General features: G+C 40.0%; 1 protein-coding gene across 3 annotated transcripts in view; it reads right to left on the bottom strand.

Moving 5' to 3' along the window:
* ANK3 (ankyrin 3) overlaps positions 1 to 17,163 on the bottom strand; it is a 195,657-nt gene that overhangs the window by 100,395 nt on the left and 78,099 nt on the right. For all 3 annotated transcript variants that reach the window (XM_033515805.1, XM_015632928.3, XM_015632927.1), the window contains exons 9-15: positions 12,653 to 12,751; positions 7,949 to 8,146; positions 6,091 to 6,189; positions 4,332 to 4,430; positions 2,978 to 3,076; positions 766 to 963; positions 172 to 270 (exon numbers count right to left, since the gene is read on the bottom strand). In XM_033515805.1, coding sequence (XP_033371696.1) covers positions 172 to 270; positions 766 to 963; positions 2,978 to 3,076; positions 4,332 to 4,430; positions 6,091 to 6,189; positions 7,949 to 8,146; positions 12,653 to 12,751 — 891 coding nt within the window. The remainder of the gene's footprint in view (positions 1 to 171; positions 271 to 765; positions 964 to 2,977; positions 3,077 to 4,331; positions 4,431 to 6,090; positions 6,190 to 7,948; positions 8,147 to 12,652; positions 12,752 to 17,163) is intronic.

Below are 17,163 nucleotides of genomic sequence, written 5' to 3'. Positions count from 1 at the left end.
AATAAAAGTCACTTTGTTGAGTTTGCAGGGACTGGAATACCACATTAAACCAATTCCAGCTAAACCCAGGCTGTGGATACTAGTGTGATGGTAAGCAGGTAAGAGGACATTAGTAAAATATTATCTGGTTTGAGATATTTGCTGTGCAAGTGGCAGTAGCTTCTGTCCTACCTTTCCAGAAGCATCAGGAGATGCATTCTTCTGAAGCAGGAGGTTGGCTACCTCAATTTTCCCGTACTTTGCAGCTACATGTAGTGGAGTAAATCCTTTCTGTAAGAGAAAGTAGTAATATAGCAGCCCTGGGCACTCTTTCTCAGGGCAAGGTTTGTCTCTGACCTGCAAGGATGCAGCTGCTTCCATCCACCCCATTATATAGTCCTGAGTACAGGCAGCAAGTCTGCAGATCTCCAGCTGCACTGTGGGGTCTAGAGGCCCTTCCCTTGGAAGGCAAAGCACTATCTACATTAAACAAGGAAAGAGTTGGTTCCTTTCTTCACACTACCAAAGTCCCAAGGGCAAGCCTATCAACACCCACCTGGAATTTCTGCGCTGCATGCCTTCCATTCCAAGAAACTGCATGTGTGATCACTGGGATGTGTTATATATCAGGTCCTGAGGTACAAGCGTGAAGCTTTGTACCTTTTTAATAAAATGTAATACACTTTCACTGTACACATGTATGACTCTTGCAGTATTTAATTCACAAGCAGCCCTTGCTACAGGCATGTTTTACGATTCCAACTGCCACTCCTGCAGCTTGCTTACCTTGGTAATGATAGACAGAGATGCACCATGATCCAAAAGAACAGAAGCTACATCTTCATGCCCTTCCCGAGCAGAAAGGTGCAGAGGTGTGTAGCCTGACGTGGTGGCTGCATTGGGAGATGCTCCCTGCTGCAGCAGCTGCTGCACAATGTCTGCTTTTCCCAGGCGGGCAGAAATGTGCAGCGGCGTTTGGTCATCCTAAACACAGGGGCAGCAACACAGGCCTGCATGAGAAAACTGTGCCTCTCATTGGGACACAAAATATTTGCCCACATTCTGTCACTTTTCAAAATTGCAGATGAGCGTTAATTCTACTGAGGTCTTAGCTAGTGAATGTTGCACACTGGCTTTTTCTGTGTATATCATAAAGACACCTTACACTTTGTTAGTGCATCACAAACAATTCCAGACAGTGACATAATCCATAAAAGTTAACACACTCATCAAGTTCTTCCTTATCCAGATTTGCCTCAATTTGCTTTGCATTTCTTTCTTAAAACAAAGCCAGTATGTAATTCTGAACCTCACATCTTGATCTCTTTTATGTTTCACAGCAATATATAATAGTTCAATCAATTACTGCTTGGGAACTTGCATAAAGTATCGTAATTCTTGTGCTTTTTTAACTGGTGAATGATTTTTTGGTATTTTACAGCTAACTTTTCCATAGATGTAACTGATGACAGAGCATGGTGTTGAAATTAATTGTCACTTTCTACTTCTCATTCAGAAGACAATAATCTGAATAGTTTTAAGTAAATGTGTTTCTCTGTCATGAATCTCATGGTTCATTTCCTTTCCTTCACTGAAAATATTAAGGTGTTGTGACATTGTTATTCTCAGCATTTAAGAGATAATTTCTCACCTCTTCGTTATCTGGTTTTGTATTTTTGTCCTCCCCCTCTCTGTTGTACAATCTTTGGATTAAGCACACTATCACAACTGCGTGGCCAAGCATCTTTCTCTTCCCGTTTTCCCCTGCTGAATTTCCTACCTTTCAAGCACTTCTACCCCATGTTCTGTAGTTCTGGGCTGTTCTCTTCAAGGGAGATTTCTGCCCATGCCCATCCTACAACAGTTATTTTACATCTTTGGATTTAGGGTGGGAGCATGTCAGGATATAAATGCTGCCCCTCTACAGGGCAATTCTCTGACTAGGTGGTTCTTAAATGATTCCAGTTCGTGCCTGTTTCCCACAAATCTCTCACAGCTGATGTTAGCACTGGTGTATTATCTACTGCTTGGATTTAGTTGTTATTTATGATAACAAACTGATCACAGGCAATGGCAATTTGTCCAAATCAAATCATTCTGTGAATTTACTCAGAAAATATTTGCATGACTGCTTCTGAGCATGAGCTGTTCACTTTTAAGACTGTCTTTGGAGATTTGCAAACCACATGAATCAGTTCTATTGTCAGGGTCTTTGCAGATATAAACTGTATCAGCTATAAATATTTAGTCAGAGTTTCTTATAAGTAGATAATCTTAAGAGCAAACTTACTTGTGACCCAATTCACAGATAATTCCACAATGAAAAATAGTTTGATTTTTTAAAGGATATATCCATTTTATGACCATTTGGGTTAAAGAATATTTCCTGGCTACCTATTAAGACTGCTATTTATTGCATCCATTCATCTCCTTTCCCGGAACTCTTTGATTTCCATAATTTTGCACGTTCTTTCACGATTCTTGACCATCTATTTTTTCTCCACCCTTACCCTCCCCAACTGCAATTGTTTCTATAGGATCTGTTCCTTCTTTCCAGACCTCTGCCACATTCTCTCACTGTGCCTCCTTCCCTTAGATGGTGTTCTTTAAAAGGCTAACTATTTTTGAATACATGCAGACTGTTGCTTTAGGGACATGACAGGAGACACCAGAAGCCAGGGGTTTTCAGTTCTGCTGAAATAAAAACAGATTTGAGGAATTCCTCTCCCTCCTGAAGTTCCACTTCAAAATAAAGGTCTTCAAACACATGATAATTTATATTAAAAATTGGGATGGTATCAACCTGACTTCTTCTGCCTTGTCTCTTACAGATCTCTCATGGCTACAAAGAGAGAGTACATAACAAAATATCAGTGGGCATCACAAAGGCTTGGCTTCACCTCTTCTTCGTCCTGAAGGACACACACAATATGATGTAAGTCTTTGCTTTGTCCAGTACAGATCATCCAGGTTTGTTACACCTGGGCCATCCCCTCACCTTGGCTTTTGCCTCCACCTGGGCTCCGTTTTGTACCAGGTACCGGACGACCTCTGTCTGGCCAGCTCTGGCTGCCATGTGCAGCGCTGTCTCTCCTCTCTGCATGCAGCAGCAAAAACAGAACAGAATTAAAAACACACTGCAGGAAGAACAAACACCAGCATGTTTTATAAACACAGAAATACTGGCTACCCAGCTCAGAATGAGCACTAGAAAACTCTGCTGTAATTGTCTGTAAGATGTAAGATTAAATCAATATTTGATCTGTCACTGTGTGCTGCAAAGCAGCTGTGCTGCAAAGCAATTTATTGCAGGGTCAATTTCCCAACTCAATAGTGCCATTGTCATTATTTTTTGGTGAAAAGAGACACTGCAATTTTTATATTACTAGTATTATATTAGCAATGTTAAAATTATGTCTTTTTAAATAGAGCTGAATTTAGTAAAAAAATGTATTTCAAATTTTGTATATTCAGGCACACATGTATTTGGCTTTCCTTCTGTAATGCCTTATGCCTCTACTATCATTTTTTATCTGACAAGCACTGAGGCAATTGAAGAAGAAGGAAAAAGAAACTCATTACTGAGTACATTCATCTAAAGCTTCATGGACTTAATGAAAGACAAATCCAAGGAAACCAGAACAATTCAGGAGAGAAAGTGGTTTCTACATTTTTGGGTCAATACGTCTTTAGGTACAAACACCTGCTAATTAACAAAAGGTGTTGTATTTTTATATAATTTAATAGAATCACCAGGTGAAGACTTTAACAAAATATTGTCTTCTAGCAGCACTTATGTAAGGAAAGTGAAAAGGAGGCCTAACTGTTAAAGAGGATCAACAAGCTTCTCTTCCACTACCCAGCTTTCAAATACCCATCTAAGAATAAGTTCAGTTTTTACACATGCCCCAGGAGCCTTGGGGCACGCAGCACACTGCCAGCAGAAGAGTGCACTCAGATGGCTGGATGGACATAGGCAATATGTCCCCACAATCTGCTGCAATCTGTTGAATTTTCCTTAAATGGCAGACCCCTGGGGTCTTGGGAAAAGAGTGCTCAACATTCAAGCACAGATCTCAAAAGTTATGTCTGAGAAGCTACAGTATGTTCTCATTCTTTACTTCAGAAAATCAAGAGATTAGAGCCTGCTTAGGGTCAGCCCCTTTGGAAATTTCCTCAACCTGCCAAGCATCTCCCAAGTAGGAGTCAGCAGGCTGCACCTCCCCATGACTCCAACACGAGCCACAGGTGCTATGATGGACAGCAGAATTAGGCACTTCATCCCAGTACTGGTCCCAGGTATTATCACTCATTCCCAGTCCTGCCCTGCTGAAAGGAAACCTGTGACTCACCACATTGGTAGTGTTGGGGGATGCTCCATGATGCATTAGCTGCGATACAATATTTACATGTCCCATGAAGGCAGCAACATGGATTGGAGTTAGGCCCGACTGAAAAACAGACCAAAGCTCAATTTAAATACCTACTTCCACATGCCTTTACTAGAACGCCATGAGGAAAACATAACATTTTCTAAAGCAAGTAAACCCAGCTGCTTGCTCTTCTGAGAGGGTTTTATCTTCTTAAAATCATATACATGTGCTTAAATGAAAGGGAATTGGAGAAGAATTGGAAACACCTATGATTGTGGTTCATGAGCAAACATATAAATGTTCTAGGAATTCAGTAGTTCTTCATCAACAAAATCAACCATAGCTAAGCAAGATTAAGATTAGGCATTTGCTAAATACCATCTTGGAACAGGAAAAACATAAAGATAGAAGCATTCCTGGTACAAAGGCAAGGCTTTCTAAAACATTCGGCTTGTGCAAAAAAGATCACCATCATGAATCTACACCACTGCCCTTACACAGGATACAGAAGCCCAGTTGGAGAGAAAGAGAGAGAGAGAGGAGAGAAAAAAAAGGGACCAGTCATTCAGCAGGGCATGACCTCAAGGATTTTGCTTTAAAAATCCAATCAGTAGTTAATATTTCCCCATGTAGAATCACCCTAAAGCCTCCTCACAACTGCTTCTGCACAGCTGTACCAACGGTCAGCCAGAGGCTTCAGAAGGGCATTTTGCTATCAAGAGAAGGAGAAAGCTCAGTGGATCTCTGGAAATCCCCATGATTTAGGCAGCTTCCTCACAGATACACACAAGCCCTGGAGGGTAGAAGTGAGGAAAACACTTATCTTCCTTTCTCATGCAGAACAGCAACATGAACATGAAGGCAGAATAACTTTCTGAGTGTGTTAATTCTTTTACCTGTTTCAAACAATTTAGCAAACGATTTTAAAAACTTTTAAGTGCAAGTCTGAAGCTACATGAACTGTAGCCAGAGCAGACTCTTCACCCTCAAGCAAGCCAGGAAGGGATCTGAATAGTTAGAACAGCCCTACTCACATTAAATCAAACTCTGTTTTGTGGAGATGAATTATTTCCCATTGTACCCTGTTTAATCCGTGGAATTCCCTGTTATTTTCTAACATTCCACAGTGGTCACACATTCATATATGTGATTTTTCCTCCACTCCTAACTTGGTACAATATACATACATGGAGATAAAAATTCCCATAGCTACTTAATTAATCTCAGAATTTTTCCAAGAACTGGGTGCAGACTATCTCATGCTGACTGAAGTAACTGCATATTGATTTCTGTCTAGTTGATTTGTGATGTCTTATGATGGTGAGAGAATATAGCTTCTTCATGGAAAGCCAAAACAAGGTCTGAATTAAACCACCTTTTAAACAGGACTTGAGTGAAACATAGTCTTCACCTCGATGTCTGCAACAGAGCAAATTTTATCCTCAGTGCCTTAAATTACAGGAAAAAAATTGGCAGAAATGGTAGCTTTTAGAAAGTTTATTTTATTACATTTCACTTGTTATTCTCACTGGAATACCAACATATATCAGATATTTGTGATTCATTAGGGCAACTGACTTTCTTGTTCAGTTTTATTATTTCATAATATCTAGTTGAAAATAATTATTGACTTTATTAGTAGTCAATGATCTTTCAGAAATACTGAAATTCTAATCAATGCAGTTACAATAAATTTTTCAGGAAAAGCAAAGACAAGCATAGAAAGACCATTTCTTACCTCAGTTACAGCTTGAATTGACGCACCGTGCTTTAGAAGAAGTTCCATTACTTTTATTCTGTTCTTCTTGCAGGCAATGTGAAGAGGTGTGAAACCATTCTGGAAATGAGAAAGAACACACTTTTGATGCCTCATGCCATTCAAAAATAGAAATGAGTATGGAATTCACATAAGAGATTTTTCCATTTTAAAGGAACAACTCCCAAATTTATTTTGGCAATACTATATTTTACATGTAATAGAAAGTAAAAATTTATGAGAAGCTAAAGATCTTTTTCAATGTCCGGTTTTAATTATTAAATATATTGCCCAGCCCAATAATTAATTTATTTTTTTAAAAAATCTCAATTCATGCAAAACTATCAAACCCTTCTTTTTTGCTCACCATATTCACTTTTAACTGGCTGGGGGTTTCTGCTGGAATTTTTGGGGAATTTGGGGTGGCTATTTTTGGTTGGTTTTCTTTCTGCCTTTCAGAACTACTGGTAAAAAAAGCACTTTACCTTTTACAGGCTCTGGAATTTACATCTTCTAACCTTCTAAACTACTTTTACTTTTTTACTAGTTTTTTTATTTGTTTGTTTTCCCCACTCATTACCTTTCAGCTTACTGCAACTACGTGTATTTCACCCGTTCCTTTAAAAAAGATGTGTGCAATGCAGTGAACATTTGAACTATCATCTTATTTAGTGTGAGATGATAACACAGACAAAAGGTAAATCAGGAAAATAGGCTGTCCAGAGCACCCATGATTAGTATAGTAACATCGGAGCACTGAATGCTGATGCTACTCGGTACAAAAGAGCCTTTGCAGAACATTCTGAAAACAATTGGCAGAGCTGGTCCCTCAGATCTGGTCAAAATTGTCTTTTTTTACCTGCCATATAGTAAAGACTATTGTACGTTTTCATGATGTGAGGTCCATGTCATTGTCTGTTCCACTGTAGCAGCTCTCACCCCTCTCTTTGGCAGTGCACAATGTCCAGGGTGAGCTCAGGTCTGTTTCATATATCATAATAGCTTGACCAAAGATACCTGAATACAGGTTGATCTGACACAAAAAGCACAGGGGCTGAGAGAAGAAAATCTGTGGAGCCTGTACTGTCTTCAAGAGAGTCAATCCCACATGGATTTGTGAGGGTTTCATGAGCTCACGGAACATTTCAGGAGTTGAATGAGTTAGTATCAGGCTGTGAAACCAATCAACCCAATTCATGTCAGAATGTAAATTTGTTTGGAGCAGTTACTGAAGAACAAATCAAAGAGACATTTTAAACAGAATGGATTGCGACTGCAATTTGAACAAAAGGCATTAATGTATTCTGTTTGTATGCAGTTTGACTGCACTAATGTAATTTGCTGCTGAAGTTGTTTCTAACGTAGAAAGGCATATGACTCCATTGACACAGAATATCACAGATACTCATTATGCAACTCATTCCTACCTTTTATTGTTTCATATCACTGAGAATTAAAATTCCCTCAGTTTTAAACGTCATTATTTTCTCTGTACAAACACTTGGAAAACAAGGATCCTCTCCATACCAGAAACTACAGCAGTCATGTCTGCAGCTGTTTCATCTATTCATTATCATAAAAAGCTACCAGGAGGCAAAAGTGCTCTAGTTACACTAGAAATTCATAAATCACTGCTGACTGTCTGCAAGCAAAGGTCATATCTGATTGCAGGATACATTATTAACACTTGGAACCTCCAGCGTTTGGTCTTGGGCTGCGGCAGTAACAGTAGCTCCCCTCTGCCAGCCATCAGCAGGCAGAAGATAACTCCCAATAAGTCTCAGTACAACTTTGCAGGACTGTTTAGCTGTGAACAGCGCCCTGCTGTGTATTCACTCACCAGTGCTTTGGCATTAGGGTTGGCTTTCTTGTCCAAGAGAACCTTGGCGACTTTGTAGTGGCCACAGTGGGCAGCAACATGCAGTGCAGTCAGGTAGTCATTGGTGACGTCGTCTACAGGCACGTTGTGCTGAATCAGGAGCTGAACACAGTTTAGATGATCCCCTTGTGTTGCCATGTGCAAAGGAGACAAACCATTCTGCCAACAGAGAGACCCAGCATGGATGGGTTAGAGGATGCTCAGAGAAGGGAAACTCCTCCGTGTTGTTCTTAGAGTGTTTGTTGTATGAAGAATTTTACAAGCCCAGAGAGCACCCAAAATAAACTTAACATGTTCAGTGTAAGGATGGAGGTTCTTACTCCAGAATTTGGAACTTGTTTTGTTAGCGTTTGTAGGCAGCCCCACACTGAAAAACCATCATAACACACTAGCGATGCTCTAAATGTAGCTTCTTTCTGCCAGCATGGCTCAGAAAAGCTGCTCAATTTACATGAGTTACATGAGGAACAGCACTTTGTGACTTTTAACACCCTGGACAGGTAATTTGCTGGTTTATAAAACTGAACTAAACTCACTAAATGTGGCCTGTATAAACCAGGCATGACAGCACAGGTCAGAGCATCACTCAGTGAACACTACAGCCTTCCTTCATCTCTGCACTTGTGTTTTCCTGAATTTGGCTTGTACACATGGTTGCACCCCATTACCCAACTCAGGAGACCACTCTTCCCAGTCCACAGTGGTAAAACACCAAAAGTTTCAACTGGGCTAAAAATCTCTGAAAAAAACCTTCATGCTGTGACCTACCAGCAGCAATGGTAAAGCTCCACCAGGGAAACACCTGAGAGACTCGTGTACCAGTGAATTGTTTCTTGCAGTGTTTAAAATAGTGAACAAGCTGCTAAAATATATTTCCACAGTAAAACCATGAGAGAAAATTCTCAAAAATTGAAAGGACTGTCACTATTTCATGATGAAAGATTAAAAATATATGCCAGAATCAAAGAGGATTGGTTAGTAGTGGTGCACAGCTCCTTCTTCCAGCTGTAGGGGTTTTTCAATTCTTCTAATTCCAAAATTAGTTTTGAGTGCAGAAGCTATTCTTTTAGCAGCACACGATAGCTCAGAAGCTGTGACTGCCAGCACACAGTGTCTGCATGGTGAAACACAAACCTTTGCTCACAGACGCAGTGCCCTCATGTGACCGCAGCCAGCAAAGGCAAAGGAGCGAGGAAAAACCAGCCGAGATCTTGGGCTCGCTGAAACAGACCCATCCCTCACCCTTCCCGCGACCATGTGATAACAGCAATAACAACCACTTAAAAGAAAGGTAGAAATACGCAGTAAAACAATATTTTAAATCGAGAGGGAAGCAGGATGGTGAAAGCAAGCAGGCGCATCCTGTCAGAACTGGAGAGCAGTTTACTTGCAATGCTGAGACACAGATATTCTTGGACACAGTAATATCTTTCAAGTAAGATTATCTCATGGGCATCTCACTTGTGATTTATGTTGGCTTGGATAAGCTTTTCTCCCATTCCCAAAGGCTACTACAGCAATTACCTGCATGGAAGCTTGATACTAGCAAGGCATTTTAAATGTTTCCATTGTCTTCTAGTGAGTGTTAACAGTAGAACAAAAAAATAAATTTCTCTTTGTCACCAAATCCTCCTGGTACCAGTTTATAACTGATGATACTTTTTAGGTGAGAGAAAAAAAATCACGAAACTTTAAACACCGTCTTTCTATAAGAAAGATCCTTTGAGTGAAAAGTGTCATTCTTCACAATAACAGCCAATAAACCATGCTTATTAATGGCGTAAAAGATTGAAAAGTTGGTATGGGACTCCCTTATAGGAGAAACTTGTACAAAAAAGACTGACATGGATGAAAAAAATAGAGACAATTTGAAAAACCAGCAAAAGACTTGATAAAAAATTTAATGGACAAGAGAAGTGCAGCAACTAGCCAGACATCACGCAAGAGAAAAGCAAGAGACAAGACTGGATGCTAAAGAAAATGATGAAGACAAAATAATTGGAAAATTGCCTTTTGTTATACCCTAAACCTAGCTTAATTCTGTTGTAGTTGATGATACTCTATAACCTTACACAAGTCAATTAATATTTCAGTGCCACATTCAAAATAAAAATATTACATGTTAGAGTATTCTCCAGGCCCATAATCTTCTTGTGAGAGACAACCCAACAATGACCCTAAGAAGTGATCTAGTACTTTAGGATGAAGGCATTTTATAAGTACTCTTACATTACTGGTTTTTTTTAAGATTACCAAGAAAATATTAAAAGGGAAAGAAGTTCAAGATTAATCAAAGATATTGGCCATTAAGGACCATAAGGTCACACCATACCTTAAAACAAACAAATTAAAAAACTCCAAACAAAACAGGACCATAGAGATGAAACAAAGTATCAACTGTCTGACTAGGTAAATATAAAATAACTGAGCTTATTCTGTAGCTGTGTCAAAGAGCTTTAATCTGGGAAAGTATCATTAACTCTAGGGCAAGAAAAAAGATAAAAAAGACAAAGAGCCAGAGACGTCTGGAAAACCAGTAATTAAAAAAAAAAAAAAGATGGACATTTATTGACAGGGACGTCATTTCTTACACCCAAAATCACTGGCATGTTCTGGACTAGAATTCCCTTTTCATTTTGCCTGCAGGAAATCCCCATATAATCCATTAGGTCACCACCTTCCCTGAAGATAAATCTAAGGTTCTTCCAGTGCAAAAAAGGGTCAGCATTTAACTAAACCATCTCTAGCAGGAAATAGCTATCAAACTGCAGACTGGTTATTATTCTGAAAGAGTTTTATATAACATGAGAAAACTTTGTGAAGTTCGAATTCTTCCGAAGATGTGTCCTATTTCAAATAATATATGACTTAATTTGAAGAGAATGGAGCCACTTATTTTTGCAAAGGACAGTACTGCAGTTAAGCGCCAAATGAATGAATTCATTTATGCCAGTCAGAGGTACAGCTACTTCTTAGCTTACCTTCTGAAAATGGTAGAATTAACACATCAGAAGGAAATGCAGGAAGTTCTGCACTTTCTTCTGTTCACTTTTTAACATGTAACAGCTTTCCCTTTTCCAGAGGAGGCTCTTATTTTGCAGAAGTTGTTTACATAAGCCTCTGCAGATCAACATCCTGTCTGTCTCTCAGCCTAAGGCAAGTTCAAACCCACTATCCCATGTAATCTGCATGATTTTGTCTAGTGAACTCTGAGCCAGGCTGTGTGAGTCTGCTCAGGAAGAGCAACAAATTCAAAACTGACAGTCCTTCAACAGCAGCTTAAGTTTAGGGGTAACACCTGAAAATACAACATCCATGCAACAAAAATGTAGTTCTTTAGGAGAAGTTTTCATTTATAATGGTGGAAATGAAAGAAATAGGGTGTATGTTTATGTAGGTGTTCTTTGGTTTGGTTTGCTGTCATGGGGTTTTTTGTTTGGTTGGGAGTTTTGTGGTTTTGGTTTGGTGATGGTTTGGGGTTTTTTTCCCTCTTTAAGTAATAAAAACAGCTACCCAAGATGGTGGAAGAGCCTTTCTCTCTGGAGCACAAGCTCTAGGCTCCAAGAGTGGCAGATGTTGCCCAAGGGGTTCCTAGACAGCCCCTTGTGGTTCTCCCCTACTCATGGAGTTTGCAAGCTAGGGCTGTGGGACTCCATGGAAATTCCACATGCAGAGGATGGGTGAAAACTGTCTGTCAGATTACCCATGACAGGTCTTGCCAGTGACTCACTTAGCAGGGGAAAGCTGGTGCCAACCTCCCCAAACAAATGCTAAATATACTCCAGTAAAGAGGAAAAAAAGGAGGGAGGAGAAAAGCAAGTATAGAAGGGTGCTGAGACAGAATAGGACAGGATGACAGAGAGAGAAAAGAAATAACAGAATAGAAATGTTGCTGAAACCCATTGGTTACAGACTAAGGAAAAAAAAACAAACATGTAGTGGAAGGTTATCTTTGGAAAGAACCTCAACAAACTGCACAGCCCAAATGTCATCCCTGAATGGGGAAGTCATGGATTGCAGTGGTGCAAAGCAGGCTGCTGCTCTGAGTTTGAAATCAGCAGTAACAGCACAGCAGAGACCACTGCCAGGAGAGCTCTGGCAAGCGCTTCCTTTAATGCCAGCCCTTGGGTCTAAAGCAATCTGTGCACCCTGATGCACATGATTTGAAATTATCAGGAAGAATTTTGCATAATAAACTGTAGAGAGACAGAAAATGGAGAAACTGACAATCAGGCTAAGTCCTTAGGAAATACGAGCTGTCTCTGCAAAGGGACATTGCTCTATTTTTATCTCTTGTCTCTTCTCTAGCCTTAGGATAAATTGGTACAAGCTGAAGATTTATTGTAATCACTGTGTATTTATTCCAGGATAGACACAGAGATCTTCAGCTACTGAAATTCCAACGGATACAGTGACCACACAAGCCTTTTTGGTTGGCACAGATATATTTTCTTGTATATCTTAAATATATATATTTAACACATTTTACATATGCAGACGTGCTCTACATACGGCATTCACTTTGGAGAGCTCCCACACAGTTACTTTAAATAACTAAGAAACAGGAAAGTTATTGCCAAGCCCTTAAACATATGAGACATACAGAATTGCATTTAAAAAAAAAAATGTACAAGGATTATCCCACCAGGAAAGAGAAGCAGTTACCTTGGTTTTGGAAAGAATAGGGGCACCACGATCCAGCAGCATTTCTACAACCTGTTCATGGCCACTTCTTGCTCCACAGTGGAGGGGGGTCAGCCCATCCTGTGGGATACAGAGTTATAACTGATTAGTGTCAGACATGCTAAAATCTTGCACACTTTGTAGAGATCGGTGATGTCCTAGGAGATTCATTAATTCCTGCAAGGTGCTGCTCTTTTGCAAATGAACACTTGAACCTGTTTGCTCAAACCAACAGAGCACATTCTGGCCCTGATTCTCTGAACATGTAAATAGTCATATCACATTGGTGCTCATGCAATGGGCTTCTTCCAGGCCCTCATTGTACATGCAAGAAAAAGATGAGATTGCACTTCAGGTACTTTTTGCCTGCATGCCTTTGAGAAAACTGGGTCTCTCATTTGTCAATATGCATCAGGGTCAGTGGACAGTTAGTTAGACGGAGAGGAAAAAAAAATCCTCCACAGACTTTTTTATTACACTGATTTCGAGAAGTGTACAAGCAGAAAAGAAAACCATCTTAATCCCAGGTGACAGAAGTATGTTGGATTAACTTCTGTCTCATTGTGCAGACTGTGCTTATTTGACCTCTAGCTGAATGACTGGCTTAGAGTCAAGGCATACTGTCCATACCTCTCTTAGAATAGTTTGATTAATAACAGTCAACATCCTATTGCTTGTTGCAAATAATGATGCCATAGTTTTCAGAAACTTTGGTTTTCCATGTACAAATCACAAAGGAAGGGCTTTTCTCTGGTGTCATCCACTACTCTTAAAACACATACTTTGTATTGTCTAGAATACATATGTCACATCAATTTTTTATACAGGATTATCTAAAATTCCTTCTCACACGTGCATTCCCCCTCCATTTCTGTATGATAGCAAGTATTATTAAGGTACCTCTTTAGTCATACTTTTCATGTGCAATTATAATATTCTTCCTTGGTAACTCCTAAACCACACTCTACTGGAATATCAGCTTAAGCCCTGTAAAGTGTAGAGGGCAGCGAGGGAGAGGGAGAGGGAAGAGGTTGTTCAGAGAGCCTTACATTCTCCTGCTTCTAAATTTTTTCCTGCTCCTGATAAACCTATGAAAGATGGTAGAAATTGTAATGATAAACTTTTACAGTAATTTAAAATTTGTATGATTCTCATTGTGCGTGTTCTTGCATTTAAAGTAAGGCATATATTTTTGACATAGATTAAGAAAATATTTTGGTTCAGACTTAACTGAGGGAGTAGTTTTTCCCACAAGGTGACTGCAGCTTGGCCCACAATGTTCTTACTGACACCTCTAAAGTCAATTCTATTGTAATTTCTACTTCTTTCTGCTATTTCAGTCTGTAAAGTACTGGAAAGTGCATCTTGTTAAAATGATACTACACAAATTCCAGATGTATTGCTCAAAACACTTAAGTAAAGACAAAGAGAAAAGATACCAAAACCCACAAATTACACATTTTTCAGCTGAGTTGCAAATGTTTTGCCATAGCTTCACAAGTGTTTAAAATGGGTAATGCATATTTCTTACACTAGTAGTTTCCACAGGTGAGGGCATATCATGTACTGAGCAGACACAAACATTAGATATGAAAATATCACCTATAAAAAAAGAAAACTTGGATGGGAAGGAAAATCAAGCCCAGCACGGCTAGGTAACTACAGACCTGTAGGTAAGAGTTGAAGATCATCATGTACAATAAACTATTCACTCTTTTTACTTATAATTATCACATTCTGCAGGTATATCAAAGATAGATACTAAAGGAGATGAGGCACCAAAGTTAGAGACCATTTTCCAGATTTGATGTCACTGTTGGACATGAAATGATTCACACAGACACAGCTCGAAGTGTGATGAAAGGAGAAGGTTTATTCTGTCCTTTCAGTATTTATAGGTTTTCGACCATGACCAGGGATTGGATAGCCAGGTTACCACCTTCCCAACCGCACTGGCCATGAGAGACGTCCATCAAAAGGCATATCTTTAATGCAATGTATAAACACCTATGTTTATAGTTACTTTCCTGGGAAAGTGGCTAGAACTGTTGAGAACAATATCAAAAGGCCTGATTCTCAGGGCAACAATTTAATACCGCCTCAAGTAATTTTACCAACGTACCATGGTTAGTGCATACCATGCTCACAGAGGATGAGACACATTTGATCAGCTTCCAGTATCAGTCTAGACCCTTCCAATGCTCCCAGAGCACAGCACCCCATCCCTCTGTGGGCACTTCTGGCTGACAAGATTTCTGTGGCTCAGGAGGAGCAGGCAGTCGTAACTGGCCAGCTGGACCTCATTCTGGGCCACACAGCAGTCACTACCACCAGATGCATCACATGTGACACAGCATGACAATGCATGTGGGTGCTTGTCGAGACAGTTGATCCTATAGTTATTGCTCACATGATGTCAGGTCTTCACTGCAAAGAGTGGAGAAAAAAAAATATGCTCCAAGACAGATAATTTAGCTGCACAGATTTATTTTTTTTTTGGTAGTTTCAAAAGACACTACTCACTAATTAAGTTAATTGCTACATGACACTCAGAGCAGGTAAAGAAATGTGCAGAGGCAATCTGAAATGCAGATCACAAAGACTTCTTTTTTAAAAAGAGATTCTGAGATTAAAACAGACTGCTCTGAGCTCAGCAAGACTTACTTCACTGACTTTGTCAGATTTTCTAGTTGCTTATTTACTGTTCACATAGACTATACTATGTGAAGTATAAAATATATTACATGTATTAGGAAGCAAACTTGACTTAATATAATAGTCTGCAATGGCTCAGAAAAACCATAACAAATGATTATGACAATAATCTGCAGATTAAGGACTCCATAAGTATGCACTGACATAATAAGTCATATCAGTTGTATTATCTATCCCTCCAGAGAGCCTGAGAGCAGCTTCAGCAAAGCCAAGAGGACAATAGGAGGAGTTATGATTAGGAACAAGCTTCCCCATCAGCTTTTGCACACACATTTCTGGGGCTGCTGCCTGCTTTAGTTTTTATTTCAAATGAGACCTAAGCATTGTTTCTGGCTCCTGTTGACACTCAGGTACCTGTGTAGCTCCCTGATCTTGTTACACTGGAGTCAAAACTGTCCTGAGACTGAGTCTTCCTGCTGCAGTGTATCTCCTCACAACCAGACATGGTTTTAAGGGACCCCTGAGCAGCATGGGGTCAGCACAGAGCAGCCTCCTCCTTGTACTCCCCAGCTACCTCCTCCCTGTCAGTGCTCACCCAGGACTCCCCTTGCATCATGGCATCCTCTGGGCTCCCAAAGCCACAGTGGCCTCAGTACCACAGCTCTCACATCAGGGAGCATCAGCTTCTAACCCAGTCTAAGAGTGATGAAACCAAGCACAATACCCAGTAAAAATTTAAATGTGATGTAAATATTCAGTAAGAGCTTGTCAGAGTTTGAGCCAACTCCTGGAGCCTGTCCACAGCCTTGGCAGAAGCACCAGGCACTCCTGTCCCCTGAGCCAGAGGTAACAGCACACATTCCCAGGGGACCAATTACTGCTGCCTCCAGGGTTTATCTGCCCAGTGCTGCTGAGTGGCTCTCCATGCACACACAGCCTAGCAGGGCTTTATCCCACAGCCTCTCTGTGCTCCAGGTCTCCTGAATTCTTCACTCCTTGCCACTACTGCAAACTGCTCCTTTTGGGCAATAGGGCAACAAACAAGGTTTGCCCTCTCTGCACATACAAAGCACACTTAGGGTGCCAAGGCAGTGCTACTGCAGTTATTTAATATTTTAATACATGTGCTTTTTCTGGAGCAGCTTATGCATGATCTGATGCATCTTCAAAGAGCATATCCCACATGTTTTCATGCACATATGAGTGCTGGACGTGTTATTTAGATGTAAAATCAGTAGAATGAAGATTATAAGCACTTACTGTTAATCCAGGCTAAAACTTGCTTGTTGCCTGCTTCAGACACAAATTCACTTTGGCATATACAGTATTAGACAGCCAAAGCAAATCAAGCTAATTTAATCAACCTCTCTAGTTAAATTTTACTTTTTAAAGTCTTTTCTGGAAGACAGAAAAAACATAATTAGGGCAACATTCAGTAAACACGTTACATGAAGCATTAACAGGCCTTTTCCCAGAATCTTAGCTAAAAATCAGAATGATTAAAGCTGCCCTGGCAGCACATAATTCTTGAGGGGTACCCTTAAGAATTCAGCACCCAGCCACAAATACCAGCTGCTAGACATCTCGCACACAAAAAAGACAGCAGAGGGAAGATGAACAGCTGGTTAAAATAAACAATGCAACATAGTGTGAACTGAAATGAAAAAAAAAAGAAAAAAGGCATATCTGAGTCTCAAAATAGTTTAAACCTAATTTTGGGGATGTGTCTCACATGTTCTCTCAACTCCCAACTACAGTGTGGAGGTGTATAAGAGTATAATGGTGTTCATCACATCCCAGTCCTAATGAATCCAGAGAAAGTGTGAGATCCAGGATTA

Source organism: Parus major, chromosome 6 (genome assembly GCF_001522545.3).
Source record: "Parus major isolate Abel chromosome 6, Parus_major1.1, whole genome shotgun sequence".
NCBI lineage: Eukaryota > Metazoa > Chordata > Aves > Passeriformes > Paridae > Parus > Parus major.
This window is presented reverse-complemented; position numbering and strand designations above follow the sequence as displayed.